This window comes from Betta splendens, chromosome 10, assembly GCF_900634795.4.
Source record: "Betta splendens chromosome 10, fBetSpl5.4, whole genome shotgun sequence".
NCBI lineage: Eukaryota > Metazoa > Chordata > Actinopteri > Anabantiformes > Osphronemidae > Betta > Betta splendens.
The window spans coordinates 16,710,313-16,734,357 of record NC_040890.2 but is presented as its reverse complement, the minus strand read 5'-3'; the positions used below and the strand labels follow the sequence as shown (position 1 = coordinate 16,734,357).

The window sequence follows — 24,045 nt, the reverse complement described above, 5'->3', positions numbered from 1 at the left end:
TCGGCCGCTAATCAGTCCAGCGTCGACTAATCACAGCAATGCCACCGACTTCTGACATCACAGTGTGAGACGCCGCCTGTTCCCGCTGGTGGAATCCTGTTCTGTTGTGGCTCCGCGGTTAATTGTGAGACCCCTAAACGACAACAGTGTGACCGTGAGCCCTGTTGGAAGCGGTCCTCGCTTAAACGCGTCTGTGGAGAATGAAGCGAGGCCTGAATCAAGCGTGTCAGAGGTGCCTCACTATAGATCTGTTTATAATCATGCAAACAATCCGTGCTTCACAGTCAACCGTGATGAAGTCTGCAGCAGCGTGTGTATCTGCCCACGTATCACTGAGCGATGGAGGAAGCGTTGAACATCTCATGCTGCATTGTGTTTAGCGGTTAGTTCATCTTCTTATGAAGGAGTTATTGATCCAGGAGTTGGCAACAACTAGAGAGGACCTGCTCTTTTTACTGTAAGTGGGAGCCAGAATTCTCTGCTCATCAGTTCATGAAGGAGCTCAAACTACCCGTCACCTCCGGGTCCGCTCCGCTTTTCAATTATCCTCAACACGCGTCCTCACAACAAACCCCTTAACATTCACGGGTCTTTCGCTCTCCCTCGTGTCACAATGACATTGAAAAGGCCTGCGAGTGGGTAAGTATGTCTTTCATTGCCCACCTAATCTCATCTCCAGGAGCGAGTGCGGCACAATGTTCCCGGGCACGGCTGATGGAATCGCGCCGGGCCGAGCCGGGCCGAGCCGGGCCACCGGCACCGGCGAACTCGGCCTCATTTCATCTGGGTTCATACTGCAGTACGTTCTAATCCGCGCACTGTCAAGGGAGCTGCCATGTGCGGCTCAAAGTCTGGAGGGCAGAGTCTGGGAAGACAATGCAGCTCCATGGAAACGTGCAATTTGAACTCCTTGCGTTATAATCACACGACTCTATATAGGTCATGAAATAAGCAGCTTTGGTGGATCGTTAGCGGTGGTTCTAGCAGTTCCCAGCAAGTCAAAGGGTTCTACCCTTAAAAAGATCAAATTACCGCCTTGCTGCTTTAGAATGAACTTACATGATTATTATGATTTTAGTCCGTCAGCACTAAGCATAATGATTGTTCTTATGCTTAAACACTTGGACTTAGAGTGAACTGGCTGCGGAGGGCAGTTCAGAGGCACCTCAACAGTCTACAGCACAGTCTGCAGCCAAACCCGCCTCACCTCGCTGGCGGCGGCTTCTGAACCCAGTATGAACTCCATTAGCATGTGCTGCTGGAGGAGGCTCCATTCTCCGTGCTCTGCGCTAGTGAGGATGAAAAAGCCGATACTTGCAGGTGGGAGAGGCAGGACTGATGGAGACGTGGGACCGGGCCACGGGCCTCTGAGCTTCTCGGACCCTCTTTGTGCTCCGGCACAAAGGCCGCTCACGTTTGTCTCCTGCTGCTGACACTTCCTTTTGACAGACTCGGGCGCCGCTGATAATGTCACGGTGCAGCTTCCCGCTACGTTATCCATCAACTGCGGGTCCAGGTCCGTATCTGCTCTGAGAGTCTTCTGACGCGAGTTAAAGGGCGTGCCGTTGAGCGCTGCAGTTTCAAACCAGCAACGTTTTTCCCATTTTACACATTTTACACGAAGGGCTCATAAGACACAATGTTAACGCAAAGAAGCATCTCACGCGCGCCTGGATTTGGCCCAACGGCCGCCGGCGCCGGCAGGTGCGTGCGCTCGCGGGGAATCTGAACAAGCTGAACTTTGGACGGCTCCGTTATCGCTTCTCTAGATGGGAGATAGAGAAGTAATTTCTGGGGCAGTGCTCCAAAGATACAAACCAGGCTCAGCTGCCTTTAGGTTGAAATATGAGACAGATAATCTAATATCTGATATGGTTCAACGTGAGAACTGCCACATACACAACATGGACGGTCTAATGGCGTCCACTGATGTGTTCATGCTGGTTCACATTAGTACAAACAGCCGTGTACTGCATTGGCCCTGTCTGGTGCCTGGTGCCGGGTCCACGTGGCAGCGAATTAAGACTGATTGTTGCACGAGTCAATCATCCACCGCTTCGTCCACTAAAGCAGCACAAACCGTGAGGGATGCGCACTGCAGGTGAACGGAGCCTCCTCCACCAGGAGGTGGGTGGGATTAATAGCCTTAATACCGCATCCGCTCGCGGGCCGAACCAGGACCAGGTCCAGTCACTCTGATGATGATTGGGGACGTTTGTCGTCCGTCGGCAGCTCCTATGAACGCGTGAAGATGGCTGCTGTGGCGCGGTCGCTCCCAGACGCTCGAACCCGTCGCGCCCCGTCATTCACCCCCCCACCCCCTCCGACCGGCGAAGGGTCCGACGGCTCGGCTCCCCATGCTCGCCGTCCAGGCCTCATCATTTATCATTTAGGATCCTCCCATCAGAAATGGGCCTTTAATTATTTATTTTGTGGTTGGTCCTGTGGTAATTTGACTTGCAGTGATTTACAAGAGGGCCTCGACAGATGATAAATGTTCTGCCGCGCTGATATGATTGGAAGCTTTCCCTTTTCTCCGCCTGCCTGTTCTCTTTTATCTCACCGCCAATTTTGAAAGAAATGTGCTTCCAGTTCTTTCTTCCTGATCCTTTCCAGGCGACCTGTGCTCACAATATACTTACAATGCAGATTTTTTAAATTCATTTAACCACGTGTAAATGTCCCAGTGGTTCTGTGACGGATCCACGGCGTCTCTGAACACATGAGACATAAATGATGTTTGGACAGACAGCACCATTAGACTGAAGCGACAGAACAGCCGCTTTACAACAGACTGCTAATGATCATATTCTGTGGCGGGCGACAGAACCGACGGCGAATGAATGGAGCGGCTCCCGTTGCATTATGCTCAGTGCTCTGTGAGGAACGGCCCCGTGCACGCTGAAAAACATACAGTAATTAACCGGCTAAGCAGAATTTCTCACAGTGCGCCCGGACTTGGGTTTTTTTCACCATCATTTGGCAAAACCGTCTCCGGAGACGCGTCACGGGGGGGTTCAGGTAAAAGGCCAGGGGCCGGCGGCTTCGCCCACCTTCTCCCCTCCCTCCGCTCTTTTCTCTTAATTTCGCGCTGTGACACCGTCATGTGTGCACTCGGGTTTGATTAAGAGCTCCCCGGGGGTTTGCAGAGCGAAGAGAATGTGTTTACTACCACACTCTTATGCCGCATACAGTGTTCAGATTGTGGTCCTGATTGAGCCCAGTAGGCCCATTGAGATTGCAGCCTCTGCTCCTGAACCTCTGGGGGTTAATTAACCACACTAGGTAACTAGCTAGCAGCCTCCGATTGCATTAACAGACAAACAGACCTATTGAACCTGCTTTGTCTGTGCTGTGCTCATATTAGATAGCGCTCGCGAAGTTCAGCCCCCGTGCAGGAGAAGTGGAAGAGGAGCGGGCTGAGCTAATTATTCCTGCGTGAGTGAAGAATGTGCGGCTGCTTCTGCCAAAGTTTTGCACAGCTCTGATGCTCTGGGGAGATTTATTGTGTGGGACCGAGGCGAACGCACAGGATGCAGACGAGGGCGCCGCTTTCTGAGGGAGCGCCGTTGTTTTGTCTCAGTCGGCGAGTTTTTGCGGCGGAGTGACTGCGGTAAGACTTCACTTCAGGTCTCTATTCGATGAATGTGATGTGTTCCCTTTAAATCAGCCTCCCGTAGATTAGAGCTGATGTTGTACAGCATAATAAACACAGTAGCGTAACTTTCATGATCTCCATTACTTAAAGTGCGATCTGGACTTTCCCTGGAACACTTTATGTGACACAATGTGTCTGCCGTCAGAGGAAGTATTATTTCTGGCTCCCGTGCAGATGGAAGTGAATCCATGTCAGCTCGTGGAATCAGCGCCAGCGCCACCAAACTTTGCGGAGTCGTCACAACACCAGATGCCCCCCGTGGAAAATGAGAACAGCCTGTGTATTTGTGAATCGCCTCGCTGAGCTGCAGCCATCTAGCAGCAGGAGCCTCGTACGCGCTTCTCCGCCCGTTGTGCTGTTACTCATCTGCTCATGAAGCAGATGAGTAACAGCACGCTGCAGCAGGGGACGGTGGTGGAGTGAGCGATGATTGCATCTCCTCTGAATAATTCCCAATTAGAGCATTACCACGTAGCCTGTAACCTGCAATCTTTGCCTAATTATCGCAGATAAGATGCGTGATATTGACATTTCACTGTGATGCACAGTAACAAAAAGAGAAATCTAATATTCTCCTCGTCAGAGATTCGCGTCCTTGGGAAAATATCGAGCTTGAAAGTGGAACGCGGCACTTTGCGGCGGCGGCTTCCACTCGCCGCTTACGTTCGCCATAATCCTCCGCGTCTAAATTGTTGAGGAAATCTGAGGCATTATTGTCGTGAGGAGCGAGGTGTGTGCGTAATGAGCGCACAATGCTAGTCTGGGAGATTTCAACAAAGTGCTGAGGCTTAAGGAAAAGAGGAGCATGATTCATCGTGTTTGTGAGGCGAGCCCTTATTAGGGCAGCGCAGGAAGGAGGCCTTGGCTGCAGCGCTTCCACCCAGAGGCTCCGTAATTGCTTTCAGCTACACCTTGAGAATGTGATGAGTCAAGTCAAGACTTTTGTTTGAGTGACTGAGCAAAAAAGCGGCTCTTACGGCAAAAGTGAATTATCACAGCCGTCGCCGTGGAAACGCACCACCGGGGTTTGTCTGTTTCCTTCGCACACCTGCTTCTCTCTACGTTCGTAGAAGAAGAAGAAGAAGAAGAAGAAGAAGAAGAAGAAGAAGAAGAAGAAGAAGAAGAAGAAGAAGAAGAAGAAGAAGAAGAAGAAGAAGAAGAAGAAGAAGCTGAGCACACGCGGCACCGTTTCTAAAAAATGATGCAGCCCCAGCTCGTGTACAGTAACACCAACTGTGATAACAGCTTGAAGTATTGTGTTGCACATCTGAAGCCGCGGCTCAGTGTTTTTTCTTCTAGGTTGATCTTTTATTTATGTCACATGCAATTTTAATAAGCAGCATCTTCACGGAGGCGTAACCTGATACCGTGACTGCTGATATGTGGCGTCTTGGAAAAGCACACAGATGAGCCTTTGTGTGTAAAGCTATTGACTAACAAGGTACAAGCGTCATTTAAATGCTCATTAGTGGCTCCATACATGCCTGCGATGACTCGAGACACCACCACACAACTTGTGTTGTTCTACGTCTGTGGCATTTCCATCGCTTTGTGAACTTGTTAGATGGAACATTAATTGTATGAACACTGACACCTGCTTATTTTAATGACCTTTGAGCTTCTCACGCTTCAGCATTCTGATTAAAAATAAATGAGGGTCAAGATTTGGCGCATGTAAAGACTCACATCACCGACCTTTTAGACTCAGGGCCGGTCGGCAAACAGTGTTTTTCATTTTCCAAGCTTGGATTCAAATTCGCTTTACTTCCTGCTGTTATTAATCTCCAGTGTCCTTCCACAGACGCGTGTTCCGTCGCGCACCTCTCACCTTAAGATCACACAACCTCCGACTCTGCGACTGTTTTTGGCTTGTTCCTCTTTAATTACAGTTGATTTTCCTGCCCCTGTAAAACGTGCATCCCCACACTCTGCTTGGTAAAAATAGACCAAGACGCCTGCAGTTCCTCGCTCTTATTAAAGCAGAACCCTGTTTTATCCGTTGGAAGACGATAGGCTTGAAGTGTCTGCACGGGGCCCGTTAGATATGCTGGATCATATAATGGGCCCCGTGGGTTTTGTCATACATGATATATATCAAATTAATTGTCAAACTGAAAAAAATGGCCACCAGTAGCCAGGACTGCATAATAAGATCATATTGCTAGAAAAGGAAGTTGACTAACTCGATTTGAAGTATTACATTTCTTGCAATTTGATCAGTTAGAAAAGGCAGAGTTTTGGTTCCTGTCGCCGTAGGAATGACTCCGCTGCGCCTTGTTTCAGCAAATCCGTGTAACTGGCGTTTGAAGTCACAGTCCGATCCTTTAAATTTCCCTGAAACGCTTCAGGCCCTTGAGCACTGGAGCACAGTGAGTCGCCAGGTGTGCGGCCGCCATCGACACAAGCACCTGCCATCGAGTGGAGACTGTCGTGGACAAGGTCATAAAACCTCTGCCCGTTTCTCCAGAACCCACGGGTTCGAGAGCAAACGTGACAGAAGGTGCTTTTTAGGATGTGCTGCGGAGCTGATGTGCGGCCTGATCTCTGTTTAGACTGAAGCGTGAATATTCTTCTCACCCTTTTGGAGCCGTGTTGGGCACATGGGCATTGAGTAATTAATTGTTGGAGGTTCTACCTATTCAGACCATCTGGACTATAATTAGGCCACAGTTAGTGCCCTCTAGCTTCACGTCATCATGTTTCCTTTTTTCCCTGTGCCAGATTGGAGGCACTAACCTTTTCCCTGAACTTTTCCACGGTGGTGACACAGCGTCCTTAGAAGAAACCCTAAGGGGCACCTTGGAACAAATAGAGCATCGTAGTGCTGTTCTTGGCCCGTTTATGTGGCCACTCACACTTCAAATGTGTGCAAAGAGGGCATAAAACCATAGAGCATCCGAGGCATTTATTTGTGGAGGGACTCAATGAGGCAGGTCTCTTTATATGTGATATGGGTTAAATACAATGCCAATATTCCCATAACTCACATTCATTCAACTGTTGGCACGTACTTTAAATAAATATCATCCCCCAGATTTGTAAACATTTAGTAAAAGCTGTACTTTCCTGCATTTACTCACGCAGGAGACAGCTCGTCTTCATCTCACCCATCCTCGCCCTCAGAGCCTGGCTCTCGCGTTACACATGCAGATCATTTCGATTCCCGAGCTGCTCAATTTGTTCATAGGTCACTTCTGAAATCGCTGGCGATGCAGACTTAGTCACGCCGAGACGCTCTGCACATCTCCTTTACCTTCCAATCCCTTTGAGATTGTGATGCTGGGAGAATAAACAGGTGTAAACGCTGTGACTCGGAGGTGCTGTGTGGGGCGGACGCAGGCTCGAAGGTGTAGCTGCCGCGGCAGATAAGGACCCGGCTCAGAGTCTGGAACCGGCCTCGGCAGCAGTTCCCGCCTCGGATTTCTCACCTGCAGGTATTTGGCTTGTGTAGTTAAAACGCCTGTTTCCCACAAACACAGTCAATTACTGTACAAACACGAACTGGAGAAAAGGGGAGTTTATAGTAAACGTATAGCGTGGAGAGTCAGGAGATGTCAGACTTTAATACGGTTCTGAGTGACAATCCACAGAGCAGCTGATTAATCCAAAGATTAATTTAATCTGTTTACATACAGTAATAAAATATTATTAGCCCTTCCGCCCTCCAAGCATTAGCAGCCCTTTTAAAAGATTATCTAGGTCTCAATCATCTACCTGGAAGCAGTGGAGGAAGTCATTAGGTTAACTAGACGGGCTGTGTTCTGGGCTGTGAACGCGATGGAAGGCGCTGCCATGAGAAACGGCCGTGTTAATGATTTCTTTGCTAAAGGGACTGTGTGCAATAGAGTTGGTTGGTGGCTTATCTTCAGGAAACAGACCCTCGAAGAGAACCGCCCCCGGCCTCCAGGTAGCAGCAAACTTTTAATGTGAGTGCTTTTATCCAGGACGCATCGACTGGAGGAACACGGGCCGCGTGCTGCGCATAGACTTCCTGTCCATGAGACTTTTTATCACAGAAGACTGTTTACATACAGCTTTTACTTAGCTGTCGAAAAACTTCTACAGCATAACTTCAGTCAAGCAGGTTTGAGTCTCGGCTGCGGTTTCATCTGCTTCAACATGAAGCGCTGTAATAGTTTTCACAGCCAGACTGGCCCTCGGCAACGTGCTACTGAAAACAAAAACACAAAAATGTCAACCTCCACGCTTTTAAATAAATAGCGCTTGTTCACAGTGATGCTGACATTTGATACTATTGTAGAACTGACTGATGCGGAGCCGAATGCGCAAACATTTCAGCCCTTCGTGTTTCAGAATTGCCCTGATGATTAAACATGCGAACATTTTATAAAGGTTCTTATTCTGAACTAAAGGAGGTAATTTAGTCTATTAGTAGAACGAACGTTGGCGCCTAATGTGTTTTATAGATGAAAAAATAAATAAAATAAAGACAAATTCTTCTAGTAAATAAGCGTTTTTGGTTTCATCAGAGGTCTGAGCTGATTTCTGCACAGGAGCTCAAATCAAATAAGCAGCCGCCTTAGCAGACCTACTGTTAAAACATTAGCTTCTCCACACCACCCATTTCCTAGTGCTTAAACTAATCACCCAGGGCTATTGTTAGCTAAACTGCTGCTGTGTAGCGAGCTCCACAGTCCCAGGGTGGATTCAAATGCTTTCTCGCTGCTCCTCCTTCACGTTAGGAAGCAGCTTCAGAGCGACATGAAACAGAATAACGTGAATGAAAGGAGGGAGAACGTGAAAGTGGAGGTCAGTCGTCCTCGTTTGATTTACTATGTACATAATGTTTTAAAAAGTAGCTCCGACGCTACCAAAGAGTCACTGATTACTGCCTTTTAACCATTTAAATGGGATTTATTCCCAATCATTATCATAAGCAGCGCCAGCTGTGGAAGGAACTGCATTCAGTTTTACTCCCACGACGTTTGAGACTTGTGATGTGTTACTGTATGTACTTAGATCATACGGCGGCCGAGCCGTTCTGTGATTAGTGCTCAGGGTTCTCCCCTGCCTCAGTCACAGAACACCCAAAGGAACCCACGGAGCAGGAACTGGGTGTCAGTCACCTGAGAGGCCGTTTGCGTCAACCTCATGCAGGAATTAATGCAGAATAAATACAAATGCAGTTTCTCTACTTTTCCAAACTTGTTCAATTTGAATATTTCCACAGATACTTGAACTGTGTCTGGTTAATCGTATTCCAGTGTTTGTACCTGAGGCAATCTGCAACGGAGAAAGCAATTTAATTAAACTTGAGCATGTTTATTTTGATTAAATTCCAGCGACATTGTTCTGCACTGTTTTCACGAGTAAACATTGTTTAAGCGGTGGCATTACAGTACCTGCGCACCCACCAGCAACGCAAACACAATCCAGCTCGCGCACTTTGACTGAATGCAGCCTGTAGCTATTGTCTTTGACAAGCGGCTCTGACAGATCAGCATTCAAATTCAAAGATCCTTGTTTTTTTGTTTTTTTTCCCCATCCCCGCTTCTTTTCATTTCACTCCCACCACTTCTGCCTTCGACGCACGGCTCCATGTGAGAGGCATGTGAAAGATACGAGGGGACCACTCAGGACTCTGCTCATGAATTATTTAAAGGTGCGAAATGGAAAAGTGTCATGGTATCATAATTAATCAAAGGACTAAGTGTAGATGAAGGCTAGGATTTGTGCTTCACGTTTGGCTTGTTTAATGGACAATAAATAGAAGCTGCATCAGAGCTGTGGAGAAATGACCTGTCACTCATTTCTTTTGTGTACACAGAATTCAAAGGACCGGTGATAAACATACAGCGACGTCCTATATACAGCTTATGGACCCATTTAAATATGAATCAAACAAATTAAATCCTGCAAATGTTGCAGAATGATTCATATACAGTAACTTATATTCAGGTTTCTGTAATTAGTCATCACTTAAAAAGGCCTTAGTCACATAACACTGTTTTCAGTTCACTTAACTACAGGAGCACCTGCACAATCTAAGGCACATGAATACTGCAGATTAACTCCACTTTTACAAGGTTATAACAAACATGCGGAAGAATAATTACCCTTCTGACAACTTCAACGTAAACACTAAGAATTTATTACGTTGTAAACGAAGAATTAATGGCATTGGATTGAGTTTGATTTTACAGTTGACAATGAGTGGCTGTAAACGCAATACTGGCCTAATGGAACTGGTGTGAAACCAGTAGAGCATGTTTCCATGAAAACCAGAGCTGAACATGTATGTGTTCACCTTTGTGACGTGGTCATTCAAACCACTGCTGGATCATTTTCTGATAAATGTACTACATGTAAACTGAAAGCTCGAATGCAGATCCACTGTCCAGTAATGGGTGATTTCTTTCTATTCAATAATCTAATCCGACAGATGATGTCACACATAGAGACTCGTTATTATTACTTATTAAAGAACAATGCATTGAAATTCATGGGAAAAAAGATCAGTATGTACCGTTTTGTAGATTTAAATTTTGTTCATGTCATTTGGCGAAGAGAGATTGTAATTTATGGTGTTAAAGGTTGAGATGCGTTTACTGTCAGCTGAAGATGGAAAAAGCACCTAAGCATGAGATCTGCTCTGAATTGTCTTGTAATTTAAACTGAACCATGCATATGCATCCAAACCGCCCCTGCCTCCTCCTTTATAGCTGCTTAGAAGTCAGGACTAGACGGGGAGAGAGGGATATGACAACCAGCATTCCCTTATGTTCAACACATGAAGGGGAAACGTATCCCACAGTGTTTGAAGTGAACACAAACAATGCGTTATTGACGGAGGCGTTCCAAGTCCAGCATCGGCAGGACGCTCATTTTGGACATTATCTTCTACCTCCTGCTGCAGCTGGGGCTTATTTTGTTGCTCCTCTTTTGCACAACAAATGCAGCATGTGACCTAATCAATATCCAATAAGGCTCGCTGATGCCTGCATGGACCGGAATCTGGAGCGCCGATAACAGCCAGTTGTAAAAACAGTCAAATCACAGAAACGGTGCTTTGATTCCGTTCCCCCCCCCCTGCTCTCCTGCGTCGTAAAGCTCCTCTTCTCACCCGTAACTGCCGTCAGATTAGCCCTCGCTGTGTGAACGCTCGCATGTGTGGAAGCAGTAAAGTTCCACATATGCACATGTGATCTTTTCCTTGAATCGGCTGCGGCGTTGGTGCAGTCATAGGGTTTCTCTCTGTCCCGCGTTGATCGGGTTGTTTTCGATAGCCGCCGCCGCGTGCAGCAGAGCGGAACCTCCAGCAACATTAACGCTATGAGAGCTCTGCATGAACCCGTCAGCCGAGGTTACAACCGACATTCAAATGACCACAGCTTCTCAACACGAGAAGCTGGAGAATGAAAGTGGCTGATTATTATTAAGTGACAGTTATTTGCTTGTATGTTGCTGCTAGTCTTTTCCGTATTTTCTGTAGTATATACGATATATTTATAGATCTTTCAAATTTTAATTTATGATCTGAGCAGCATATTGTACTGTGCATCACCTTCTTTCCTTTCAGATAAGCAAAACCTCAAAAATAACCCTTTATTGGTAAAAAAACAAAAAACAAACAGGCCTTGAGAGACTCACCAGAGGAACTTGGAATAGGAACTGAAATTGATTTGATATTTAAAATTGGATTGTAATGTCAATATCAGCGCTTCATAACCCTGCTTGGCTCATAATGTTTTTTTATGTTTGTTTAAGAGTTTGATCTGGATGACTATGCAATAGATCCACTAGAATCAATCAATACGCCATCATCTTCCCCCGGCCTGTGTTTGCAGCACCATTTAAAAGATAAATTATCGCATATCTGTGTCAATTCTCAATATTTTTTTGCCGCTCACCAGCAGATGACTGTGAGAGGGGAAAGAAAATACCCGGGTGCATATGAAGGGCTGCTATTAAACACGGAGCAAAGCGCTTTCTGAGGCGCTACAAGCTGTACAATTGAAAGGACTTTAATGGCATTGAGCTGCGAGGTCAGAGGCCGCATCCCTTGATTGGGTGAGGGGAGAGAGAAGCAGCGAGGAGGGAGAGAGGGGACAGACAAACAGAGGGACCCGGAGGAGCCGGCGTGAGAGAATGAGCTTCCAAACAAGTTGTGAGTCCTTTGTGACTGAGATAAAGACATGGAGAAATGTCTCGCAGATATTTATGCAGATTTCCTGCCAAGTGTACCGAAATACTGCTGGGACTTTATGGAGATGCATGGGTATGTTAGAGCTGCATGTGTTCTTTTCAGTTAACATCATTAATAATTTCTCTTCCTTAAAAAATGTTTAAATTTTCATCTCTGCATGTGTTTGTTGCTCTCCCGGCCCCGCGCTCGGCTAGTGCTGCAGAGCGACGCCTAATGACGGCGCTGCTCGCTGAGACGAATCCTCCGCGCTCGTGCCAAATGTTGCTGTATCAGCGGCAAAATTAATATAAAATGCTCCGTTATCAGTGTGAATCGCTTGCCGCGGCTTCATTGCATCATCCTCTCGGAACGGGACCCGTTCTGGGCGCTCGTAGAAGCTTGATGCTCTCATTAGGCTGCAGCGATGTGTTTTTTTTTTGTTTATGGAGTCAGTGGTTCATGTCTGATTGTTGTTGTTGTTGTTTTTAAGCATGAAGCATTTCTGTTGTACTCCATGTTCAGTTTGAATGTAAACCCAGTGTAGGTTCCAGTGATGCGAGTGGGTGGAGGTATAAAACGGTTGCCAGCCACCTTATACATTCCTGTGCTTGACTCACTGTGGCAGCGAAGACGCCTCCTGACTCAGACCTGATGTAGGCTGCACAGATGTGGGGGGGGGGGGCACATGCACTCAGGTGCCCACACAACACGTCAGCCACCGTGGCACATGCATTTTTAATCACGCTTTATCTCACGAGGCTTCGCTTGAGGTTTTGCTTACTTTTCCTTAAAAAGGCTCTCTAGGCGCGAGTGTCGGTGAATGGACGCTAAAGCTCAGCTTCTGCTGCTTGTGCAGCTTTGCGTTATGTTTAAGTTTTCAGAGTACAGGAGGCAGATTAGGGAAAGAAGAGCAAACAAGCTCGCGGCTTCATTTTCTGCCTGAACGTCACGCTGCTGAAGTCGGGCATGATTTTAGCGAGCAGGTCTTTAGCGCATGGAGGGGGGGGGGGCGGTCTCTCTTGGAAGCCGTGTATGCACACTACCGGCTGTGCCCATGAGCAACATACAGCAGCGCTGCAAGCTTGGGGGGGATGTTGTGCTCTAATCTCTCTGTGGGGGCAGCAGGTGGAAAAAGAAAATCCCTCCAGGCATCGCTGACTTATCAGAGAACATTGCCTACAATGTCAAATGGAAAAGTAAAAACTGGATTACTGCTGGTTGAACAGTGTCACATATTATTTCAATATTGCAAATAGGATCGCTGGGTTATTGTGATGGATCTATAATATACTTCAAGTCTTACATTTACAGTAAATGTATGACCTGACTGCAGGCATCTGATGCAGGTATTGATTTTTACTCAATGTAGGCAGTGGGTATATTTAGTGTTAGTGTAATAGAACACATGCTACAGTTTAGACTGGCTAAGTGCACATAGTGAAACATCTGTTGCCGCTGTCTATAAATACACAGTAATATGTAAAACTATAAACTGAATAAGCCTGAGACTTTGCAGCGCTGCACACATTCACTAAACATCCACTAACCAGTGATGGATTTTTTTTAAGGCTCTGCCAAAATAGTTTCCTTCGCCCCAGTACATTTCAAAAATATGGATAATGGATGAGCGAGAGTTGGGCCCCTCGTCTGCTTCGTATCCTTGGGTGATTTGCACCTATTTAACCCGTCTTAGTGTGAGATTAGGCGTGTGTCCTGAATGGCCCTGCTGATATTGGAGGAACACAGATGCGTCTCTGGAGGCCGTTCTGACTCGTCTAAGTGGCACAATAAAGCACAATGGCGTCACCTCAATATCAGCGGAAAGGTGCCTTAATGTATGAGTCTAATGGGAGCGGAGGGAACCTGCCTTTTAACACAGAGCCGCGCTGCACTGGAACTCATAACACATCACACCCCACTCTCTAATGAACTGACGTTGGTTCATTCTTCTTGGCTCGTCACTGTAAATGTGTCAGATCACAATCCTCCTATTAAGTCCTCGCGTAACGTTGCAGTTCTTATCCTCGCATTTTTAATTACCAAGCGTTGTTACCTTTTTTCTCTTACAAGCCCCCGCTTGTCTCTTAAGTTCAGAACGTTTAATAGCTATTAAATATTGGGATTAACACTTTCCTCTCGGAGGATTTTCCTGTGGGACGAGCCGAGATCCGTCAGTTTGATGCAGCCGTTGTGACTCTTTCCCAAACCAGAGGTTATCAGAGAGAGAAAAGAGCAACTGACTCAATCTAGTGAGTTCATCTCTAATTAACACAGATTAATTGAGCATTGACTTCGCTCTGCAAGCCAAGCAGAAGGGCAATTTATGCATGGGAGCGTATTATTGCCCCGGGGCTGTTGATCCTCACTGTTAAAGGGCTCTAGGTCCCAAAACTCTTGGTCATGTGACTACGATCATGTTGGAGGCGCAGTGTGTGTGTGTGTGTGTGTGAGAGTGTGTGTGTTAATGATTCATAGGGCTTCAGTTTATGAAAATGGTTGTAAAAGTGGAACAATTACTAACAGGGCTTCTTACGTTTCCACCGCCATCTGTGTGCATTAAGAAATAACAAGAAGCTGGAGCTGCTGTTCTCCTGCTTTTCGTGTTCTACTCCGTCCTCCATTACAAATACTTGTGTCTTCTTCTGGTAATTACCCGTGTTTGGAGTGTGGGGAGGGCTGAGTGGCGTGTGTGTGATCCAGGCCACATCCTGAGGAAGCGCGTCGTGGCATCAGAGGCCGGTACGGTGTCGTTTGGCGTCTTGGCCGGCGCCTCGGAGCGTTGCCGGCCTTCACAAAGGCCCATTCAATAATGGATGAGGCCAAGAGCGTTGCTCTCATTACGATCCCATTTGATTACTCGCTGATGCTCTTTGCAAAAGGTGGGTTAATTGAACACTACGACTGTGAACTAACCTGCGAGTTAATAACCTCCTTCCTTCAGGGTAGCGTCATTATAAGATATAAGCCTCATTAAAATAAAATCATGATTTAATAACTTTCCTTTACAATGACCCTTATGAGGGCGCGCTGTTATTTTGCAGTTGCTGGAAAATACAGGCATCAAACGTGCGTTTTGCACGTGCTCCACTGTTTCCAGCAAAGAAGAATGAAGCGTAAAAGTTTTATTTGCCGTGCAGGAGCGTCCGTGTGTGGACGGCGCCGGCTTTAACCACCACCGCCGCTGTCAGAGCGGTAACATGGCGGCGCCTCTAAATGGAGTTGATGAACGGGGCCTTCGTGGGGGTTTCTCACTTCCTTTCTGGCACTTTCTGAAAGAGACGCCTTCCTTGCCTCTCGCTTCCTTATTATAGTCAATTACATTACGATGAGTTGGAGCCATTGACGTGAGGGCAGCCATGTCAGATGCTAATGTACAAGAGAGCCTGCTGTATAACTGCGGCGCCCAGTGTGCGGCACATTCTCTCCCTGCATGATTACACATAATGTTGCTTTCATTACTACTTTATTCCACACACAGCCCCTCTCCTTCCGCGGCGTTGCCCGAACTCGCAGTTAATTTTCCCACCCTTTCTCTGGCTCTCGATGTGGCTCTCACTCCAAAGCTCTCTTCTAAGTCAAAATATCAAAAAAATTGATGCTTTGATTATGCATCTTAAGGGGCGCTCATAATTGCCAGGAAAAAAGGGAGCTGTCTCCCACCGTCTACCATAAACACAGGGAGGCTTTTATTGTGTGGAGAGGATTCGCATTATGTGCTGCGATCAGTGCCTGGGGGCCGCATCAAACAACATCTAAAAACCTTTCCAGAGGAGATAGCGGCGGACCAATCTCACAAGTAGGCTTTTATTGGTTGATTGCACAGGGGCCAAGTTGTCGTATAAAACAACTTGGGTAAATAAGCAGCGCCTCGAGTGTGCAGGGTGGGCAAACGCGCCCCTCCGCTGAAACCCGCAGCCAAATGTTCACGGACGGAGGATTAGGTGAGTACAGAATGCGACGCTTACAGAGGCGCCGCTTGGGCGGAACCGACTTGGGTTTCCACGTTGCCGGTGGAACTGTTACGCAATCCTTTAACGGATGAACGGGTCTCGTGGTTCCGCCGGCCGCGTTCAAATACGTTTAGAAGTCGCGATCTGAGCACTTAAAGAGTACGGACACCGTTCAAGACGCGCTGTGTGTTTGCATCAGATCTCATTAAGTCAGGCTTTAAACTGCCCGTTGCCAACGTGGAGCTGCTAACAAGCCGGCCTCCTGTCCAGTGAGGTCCACCGGTGAGTAATTCCATTTAGCATTTTACATAATTTTATTCCCTCCATATTGGAGCGGTGGGGCTAATTAGTTGGTAAATAATTTCAAATCAAACATGGGTAGTGGGTGTCCACTCTGCCCAGCAGGAGGAGAGGCTCTGATGGGCAAACTGACCCGTGATTGCTCCATTCCATTTGCACCAATTAAAGCGGAATCAGCGGCGGCAGCGTTTTCTGTGGCGTCTCTGGCAGCTGCAGCCCGGAGGAGCGTGGGGGGGGCGTGGGCGATGAGGAGCGTGGGGGGTGAGGAGCATGGGCGATGAGGAGCGTGGGGGGGGCGTGGGCGATGATGAGCGTGGGGGGGGCGTGGGCGATGAGGAGCGTGGAGGAGCGTGGGGGGCGGGGGGGGGGGGGGAGCGGGGGGGGCGAGGAGCGTGGGGGGGTGAGGAGCGTGGAGGAGCGTGGGGGTGAGGAGCGTGGAGGAGCGTGGGGGGCGTCGGGGGTGAAGAGCGTGGAGGAGCGTGGGGGGGGGGGGTGGGGTGAGAGGGAAGGAGGAGTGAGTGGGGGGTGAGGAGCATGGGCGATGAGGAGCGTGGGGGGGGCGTGGGCGATGATGAGCGTGGGGGGGGCGTGGGCGATGAGGAGCGTGGAGGAGCGTGGGGGGCGTGGGGGGTGAGGAGCGTGGGGGGGCGAGGAGCGTGGGGGGGTGAGGAGCGTGGAGGAGCGTGGGGGGTGAGGAGCGTGGAGGAGCGTGGGGGGGCGTCGGGGGTGAAGAGCGTGGAGGAGCGTGGGGGGGCGTCGGGGGTGAAGAGCGTGAAGGAGCGTGGGGGGTGAGGAGCGTGGGGGGGCGAGGAGCGTGGAGGAGCGTGGGGGGGCGTCGGGGGTGAAGAGCGTGGGGGGTGTGGGGGTGAGGAGCGTGAAGGAGCGTGGGGGGTGAGGAGCGTGGAGGAGGTATCCTACGTCACCATGGACTTGGACCATGCGCTTACACTTCTGTGACGAGAGACGACCGAGCAGAACCAGAACTTCAAGTCGCAGCATATCATTACTATCATGCAGAATGACTAGATTTATGCATAACCCAAAACATCTACACTAAATGGTTTTGTAGCTGTTTCACACATACGTGGGGCTAATAACCACGATATGAGTGTAAACTACATGCTGTGTGTGCAGCGTGGGGAAGGAAACCTACCCATAACCTGGCTTCATCTCCTGCTCAGTGGCTCCTCTCACCTCATCCTGATAAACTCACCCGGACGCAGAGTCAAGGGCAGAGACGCCTCAGCCTCCACTTTGCTTATTCCCATAGATTTCAACTGTTGCTTAGCTGTTGTTTTATCGCAAATGTGACCGTCAAAACATTAGAAAAGCGACATGTTGCTCAGTGTCTGCCTTCGTGGGAAGCGTTTGAAGGACCGAGGGAGTCACGTCGACGCATCGTGGCTTTCAGCACATGCTCGGCCAAAGGCTGACGTCATCCTACACATCCTCTCACCCCTGGGCTGTTTTTAAAACACTTGCATCATGGGATGGAAGCGATTATACTGCAGTATATGCATATATTTGTCATAGTGGAGGAGTAAATCACAGTTTAATATTCAGGTAGTGTTACGTAAGGCTGAGACTCACTGGACCACTTGTGTACATGCTGTGTGCTTGGGATGCTCGGCACAGACGACCTCAGCACCTCTGTGAAATGGCTGTTCACTGATTTATGCTGAGTCAGATACCATTAGCTATTATCATCCCCCTCTTAGGATCTAACCCCGTACTAATGTGGGTCAGGGGCCACATTATAGAAACACCTTTACTATGCAGCCCTATCTCACTGTGCATTGCAGGCTCGCCGCCGTCGTAGGACTGTGACTGAATGTCACAGGATATTTTCAGAATGTGGAGATATAAATGGAAATGTAAAAAGCGCCGGTGTGAGATGTCCGTTAAACACAGAGGCGGCGTTTGGGCCATTCTTTAGATGTAGGTGAAGCCTCCACGCAGCCCGTCGCTGCAGCAGCTGCAGATCACGGCGCCCTCACTCAGCCGAGCGGGCAGGTGAGGGGGTCACATCGCAGACCCGCTCTTAGTCTGATTACACACTATTACAAAGACATCCCATAATTATTGTGATTAGACACCCTCTCAGAAAACCGCTGGCTCGTGCGGCGCCGCCATTCCTGTGGACAGTGTGCGTGAGGTCGCAAGGTGCTTATTATGTGGGAAGCATCTGCACAAAGACAAACGAACAATAGCGTGTGTGTGTGTGTGTGTGTGTGTGTGTGTGTGTGTGTGTGTGTGTGTGTGTCTGTGTGTGTGTGTGTGTGTGTGTGTGTGTGTGTGTGTGTGTGTGTGCATGCGTGCGTGTGTGTGTACGTCACAGTCCCATTAACAGTGTGTATCTACAGTTTGATTAAACACTGTGTTAAACACAGCAGAATATCGACTTAATTCATTGACTGTTGTACTAAATACTGGGGTATTGTTTAGTCTTTTTGATGATGTTGCCAATTTAGTTTTTCCTTGTATCCATGTGCAAATTGTTGTTGTTATACTTAAGAAACTAAGCATGTGGATGAAGTTCACTGCCAAAATGATGCACCGGTACGACTGAGTAATAGGCAACACAACCTGCAAAAGCAAAGTATGAAATTTTAATGTGACTTTCTGTGACACACACACACACACACACACACACACACACACACACACACACACACACACACACACACACACACACACACACACACACACACACACAGCAAATAGCCAGGTGTGATGGCTGCAGTAGCACAGGAAGCGAGGCTCAGGCAATTAGCATGTTAGCACAAATGCTGAGCATAAGAATGAAATGTAAAGCTTTAATTGAAGCAGAAATTACAAATGGCGCCTCTTAGGAAGCTGCTGCAAATGAAACACGCTTGACAAGCTTTTAGAAGTCGTTGGAGGCGGTGGAGCGTCGACCATATGGTTGCTACCGGTTATGGCAAATGGCAGAAAGGCGAAGGTGAGGACCAAATTAAATGTGTAAATGAAAAGCAAATAAGTGCCATGACATATGGCATATATATATATATATATATATATATATATATAGATATATATATATATATATATATGATATATATATATATATATATATATATATATATATATATATATATATATATATATATATATATATATATATATACTGGTACTGTAGAAATATTCACAATGCAGTAAAAGAAGGTCTGTGACTCATAAGTCCCTGGTCGCTTTGGTTTATTAACATTACATCCATCCTGGACACTAGGTGAAGTCACAAATCGTGACAATCTGACTCTTTTATTGTCTGAACTCATAATTTTACGTTTACTTAAAGTTTCTCTTCTCTTTAGATTTGTGTGTCATCACATTATGTTTGCGCCGTAGCTGTTAAGAGCCTGGAGAGAAATTCAGATTGTTCCTTTCATGGTTTAAATTTAGCACAGCCCATGACACACCAAATGAGCCACGGATGCTGTGCAGTCTTTGCAACCTGTCACCCAGTCTGTTTGTGGCAAGCGGTGCATTCAGTTTACATGTATATATCTGCTCGTCGCCTCATGTGTCCTCATGTGATACACAACAACTATAAAATGAAAGCACCGCCCTCTGGAGGTTTCTCAGCATGTCAGTTTGTTTATTTATCGTTTTGGGATTTTTGGAGTGAAAATCAAGTGAAAACCTAAATTATTAATTTATCAAGTTTGCAAAGTATTTGGCAAAAAAGGCCAGATTAGGTTAAAGCTTTGTTATTAAAATTGCTGGAGTAATATTGTGTATTTATAAAGACCAGGCAGCTTTTTCAGGTTTGATGCAGAGCCCAAAATAGCTGATTAAATGCACTCACTGTTTAATTGGTTGGATGAATTTTGATTTGCATTTAAAAATATTCTACTTGAGACATGTGTTTATTAGCTTTTAGGTTTTGAGGTAATGCTTATAATTACAATCACACAATTCTCCCACAGCAAAGCGATGCCCTCCAACGTTATTAATTGGTTTAGTCACGCTTGTCCATGAACTGCATGAACTGCCAGGCATTGTTTCATGATTGCTGTTCGCACTTGGCCTGTAAGTGAATAGGTGGGCATAGATCAACAGCCTTTAACAAATGCAAATTTACTGTATCAAGACGTCCTTATTTGTGTAGCGGTTGAGACACAAAGCGGATGTCGTTGATGAGTTACTTGTCGTGAGGCTCTTCCGGTCTGTGGTCCTTCGACCGGTCTCCTGACACTGTGTTCACAATAATAACTAACTCCTACATGAACTTGGGTGAGAATCAGAACATCTGTGCCGAACTGACCCGTTTTCCTCTCTTTGTCCTGCAGAACCGTGACAGAATGGTCGACTGTATGAGCAAAGTCATGCTGCACACGGTCGTCTCATGCTGGCAGCCATTCCTGGGACTGGCCCTCATGGCTGTCTTTGTGAGCTCCACCATGGGATGCCCCTCGCGCTGCGAGTGCTCAGCGCAGACAAAGGCCGTTGTCTGTCACCGCAAGCGCATGACCAGCATCCCGGACGGAATCCCGACGGAGACCAGGATCCTGGATCTGAGTAAGAACAAGCTGACTATGATTAACCCCGATGACTTTGTTGCCTTTCCTGGGCTCGAGGAACTTGACCTCAGTGGAAATATTATCAGTTACGTTGAACCTGGAGCCTTCAACGCGCTGTTCAACATGCACTCGCTCAGTCTCAAGAGCAATCGCATCAAACTCATTCCTCTGGGCGTTTTTGCCGGCTTAACAAATCTTACTCGACTGGATATAAGTGACAACAAGATTGTCATTCTTCTGGATTACATGTTCCAGGACTTACACAATCTAAGGTTTCTGGAAGTGGGTGACAATGATCTGGTCTACATTTCCCACCGTGCATTCAGTGGACTTTTAAGCCTGGAGATGCTAACGCTGGAGAGGTGCAACCTCACAGTTGTGCCCACCGATGCCCTTTCCCATCTCCACAACCTGGTCAGCCTCCACCTACGATACCTCAGCATCAGCACTTTGCATTCCTACTCATTCAAAAAGCTCTTTCGACTCCGGCATTTAGAAATTGACAACTGGCCTTCTCTAGACCACGTGCCAGCCAATACCCTGCACGGCCTCAACCTTACAACACTGTTTATCACCAACACCAACCTGTCCTCCTTCCCCTACCAAGCCCTGAAGCACCTGCCCTACCTAACCCACCTGAACCTGTCCTACAACCGCATCAGGCACATTGAAGGCGGGATGCTGATGGAGCTGGTTCGGCTCAGAGAGCTCCATCTGGTCGGAGCTCAGCTGACCTCTATTGAACCGTACGCTTTCCAGGGTCTGCGGGGACTTAAAGTCCTCAATGTCTCTCACAACCGACTGGATACACTAGAGAAGGGTGTTTTTCAGTCTCCGGAGGCTCTGGAGGTTCTTCTGATTGACAACAACCCCTTGGTGTGTGACTGCCGTCTCATGTGGATCCTACAGAAAAGGCACTCCATCTTTTTTGGGGAGTCGCAGCCAGAATGCAGCACACCCGAGGGCATTCGTGGCAGGCCTTTCAAGGAGTTCAAGGAAACTCTCTTGTCTTATTATGTGACATGCACCAAGCCAAAAATCCGCGAGAATAAAACACAAACAATCACTGTGGACGAGGGCCAGCAGGCGCTCTTACGCTGCAGCGCCGAGGGGACACCAAGACCCATCGTGTCCTGGTTGTCGCCACGCCGACGAGTCCTGACGAGCAGGAGCCACGGCCGAGTGACCGTCCACAACAACGGCACCCTGGAAATCAAGTCGGCAGAAGTGCAAGACAGTGGCGTGTACCTTTGTCTCGCCTCCAACACTGCCGGCAATGACACCCTGATGACTTCACTGGCAGTGAAAAGCCTGGGATCGCTGTATGCAAACAGGACCCAGTATTACACAGATCCCAGCAATACCACTGCCAATGCGACAATCGGTGTGACCCTTGGTTTGGACCTAAAGACTATTTTAGTATCGACAGCGATGGGCTGTTTTACGTTCCTGGGAGTGGTCTTGTTTTGTTTCCTGCTCCTTTTCGTGTGGAGCAGAGGAAAAGGAAAGCATAAAAACAACATAGATGTTGAATATGTGCCTCGTTCGAAGTCTAACGGCACCAATGTCGATTCAGCAGAGGGACAAGCTGGTCCTCGTCGCTTTAACATGAAAATGATGTGACTTCTTTTGCAGTTTCTGGATTGTGGAAATGCCCAAAGTACAATGTATTTTTTTGCAGACAGGACGACTGAACCTCCCTCTGCTGCCGCGGGAGCAGTAGTGAAAACAATTTGGGGCATTATAACAAGAAGCGTGTACCTTAAATCACTGGATCTTGACAAAATGTTTGGATGCTGTATTTCAAACGCTGACAGGATTGGGAGGACGTCCTATGGGATCGCCAGCGGGCAGAGTCTCCAACGCGGATGAGGAGGGAAAACTGGACGGGATTAAGGGTCATTTATCAGCTTTTTGAAATTTATATGCCCAAAAAGAACCTTTCAGATATGGGTTGGATCTAAAGACTCTGCTGAACCATGTACAGTACAAATTTGTATCTAAGCTATTAACCTACTTTGTTTAGTCTTGCGCCATGCTTATTCACTGAACAAATCAATGAAACAGACCATAATTTCCTATGTTCAATACTTTGCATATGTGTACCTAATGCTTCATTATGTACATGTATGTACATAACCATTCAGAACTACTCAGCAATATTCCTAAACTAAAATTTATGTAACCCCATATGTTTAACAAGAACATTGTTCAGACTTTTGAAGTTTCCATGGATTCAGGAAGGGCTCGTATGGGTGATTATCTGTCCCTCCCCCAATTGACTCTAGATATTAACAAATATATGTTATTTAACAATGAACATGGAAATAAAAAAGAGATTATTTATGAAAAATGTTGAATATTCTAGAGGCACCAGTTGTCAAACACTGTTCAGGATCTAACATGAAACCTGGGTCATCGTGAAGGTGATGCAGTATCGGTCGAAGAACTTACATGAACCACCTTATTGTCCTTTTTTGTCTCTTTTTATTCCTTTAACTGTACCTTCGCTGGTTGGCAAACTTCATGTGTCAATTTTACTACAGTGACATTTGCATCATTTCCCCAGTAGGAAATTTGGACTTTGTTGTGGTAGTTTCTCATTATGTTGTTGAATCATTTAGATTGTGAAAACTTCAAAAGTAAAAGTAAAAAAAAAATGTATGTGAAATAAATGAAGATGTATTTGTACCAGTGTGTCCGAGTGCATGACTGGCAGACGCCGACGTCTCCTCTTCACCAAATCGACGCACAGAACATCAGCGAACTGAGTTACAGTAACGTTATCACTTTCACCATTTGTGCAGTAGTCATTAAGTTTACAACAAGCTGCGAGGGCCGACTTTTGGCCAGTTTCTTGTAGGAGCTATGGCTTTATATTCTGAAAAGCTGGGGCCTGCGGCACGTGGTTATATTTGGACCTTGGAATAGCTTATTTTGCATTAACTTATATCATTACATAAGACGTGGTTAGAGTGAAATACACAGAGGATGCAGCTGTTTTGTGTAAAAAACCTTAAACTTGACTGACTTCTTCACCTTTTGCTATGTCTGTTACCACAAGTTCAGCCTAAAAACTAAGCTAATATATGCATTTAACAATGTTCTATATGCAATTACCATAGGAAATATATTATATTTGAATATTTCTACATTTTGTAAATGGTGGTTAATCAAATGTGTTGCTTATGTAAACCTTCATTATTTGTACAGGTTGTGCATGTGCAAAACTGAAGGATATTTACAGCTTCCAAAAGACCACAGGGGTGATAAACATAGGCATAATTACTTTACCAACTGATACTTCTTGTATGACATGTCAGAAATTATTGGCTTGTTTGCTTTGTGTTTCTAAACCTTGCAGTCTCTTTAGTGCCCCTGGTTTCTGAGCCTGTCGTCTCCTGGGCTGCTTCACGACCGGAGCACCACATGCTGCATCTCCTCCAA

General features: G+C 46.9%; 1 protein-coding gene across 18 annotated transcripts in view; it reads left to right on the top strand.

Annotated features, from left to right (window-relative positions):
- Positions 1-23,289, top strand: part of lingo2 (leucine rich repeat and Ig domain containing 2) — a 251,085-nt gene extending 227,796 nt beyond the window's left edge. For all 18 annotated transcript variants that reach the window (XM_055512306.1, XM_055512305.1, XM_055512310.1 and 15 more), the window contains one exon: positions 20,368-23,289. In XM_055512306.1, coding sequence (XP_055368281.1) covers positions 20,368-22,221 — 1,854 coding nt within the window. In that variant the 3' untranslated portion in view covers positions 22,222-23,289. The remainder of the gene's footprint in view (positions 1-20,367) is intronic.
- Positions 23,290-24,045: the final 756 nt, after the last annotated feature.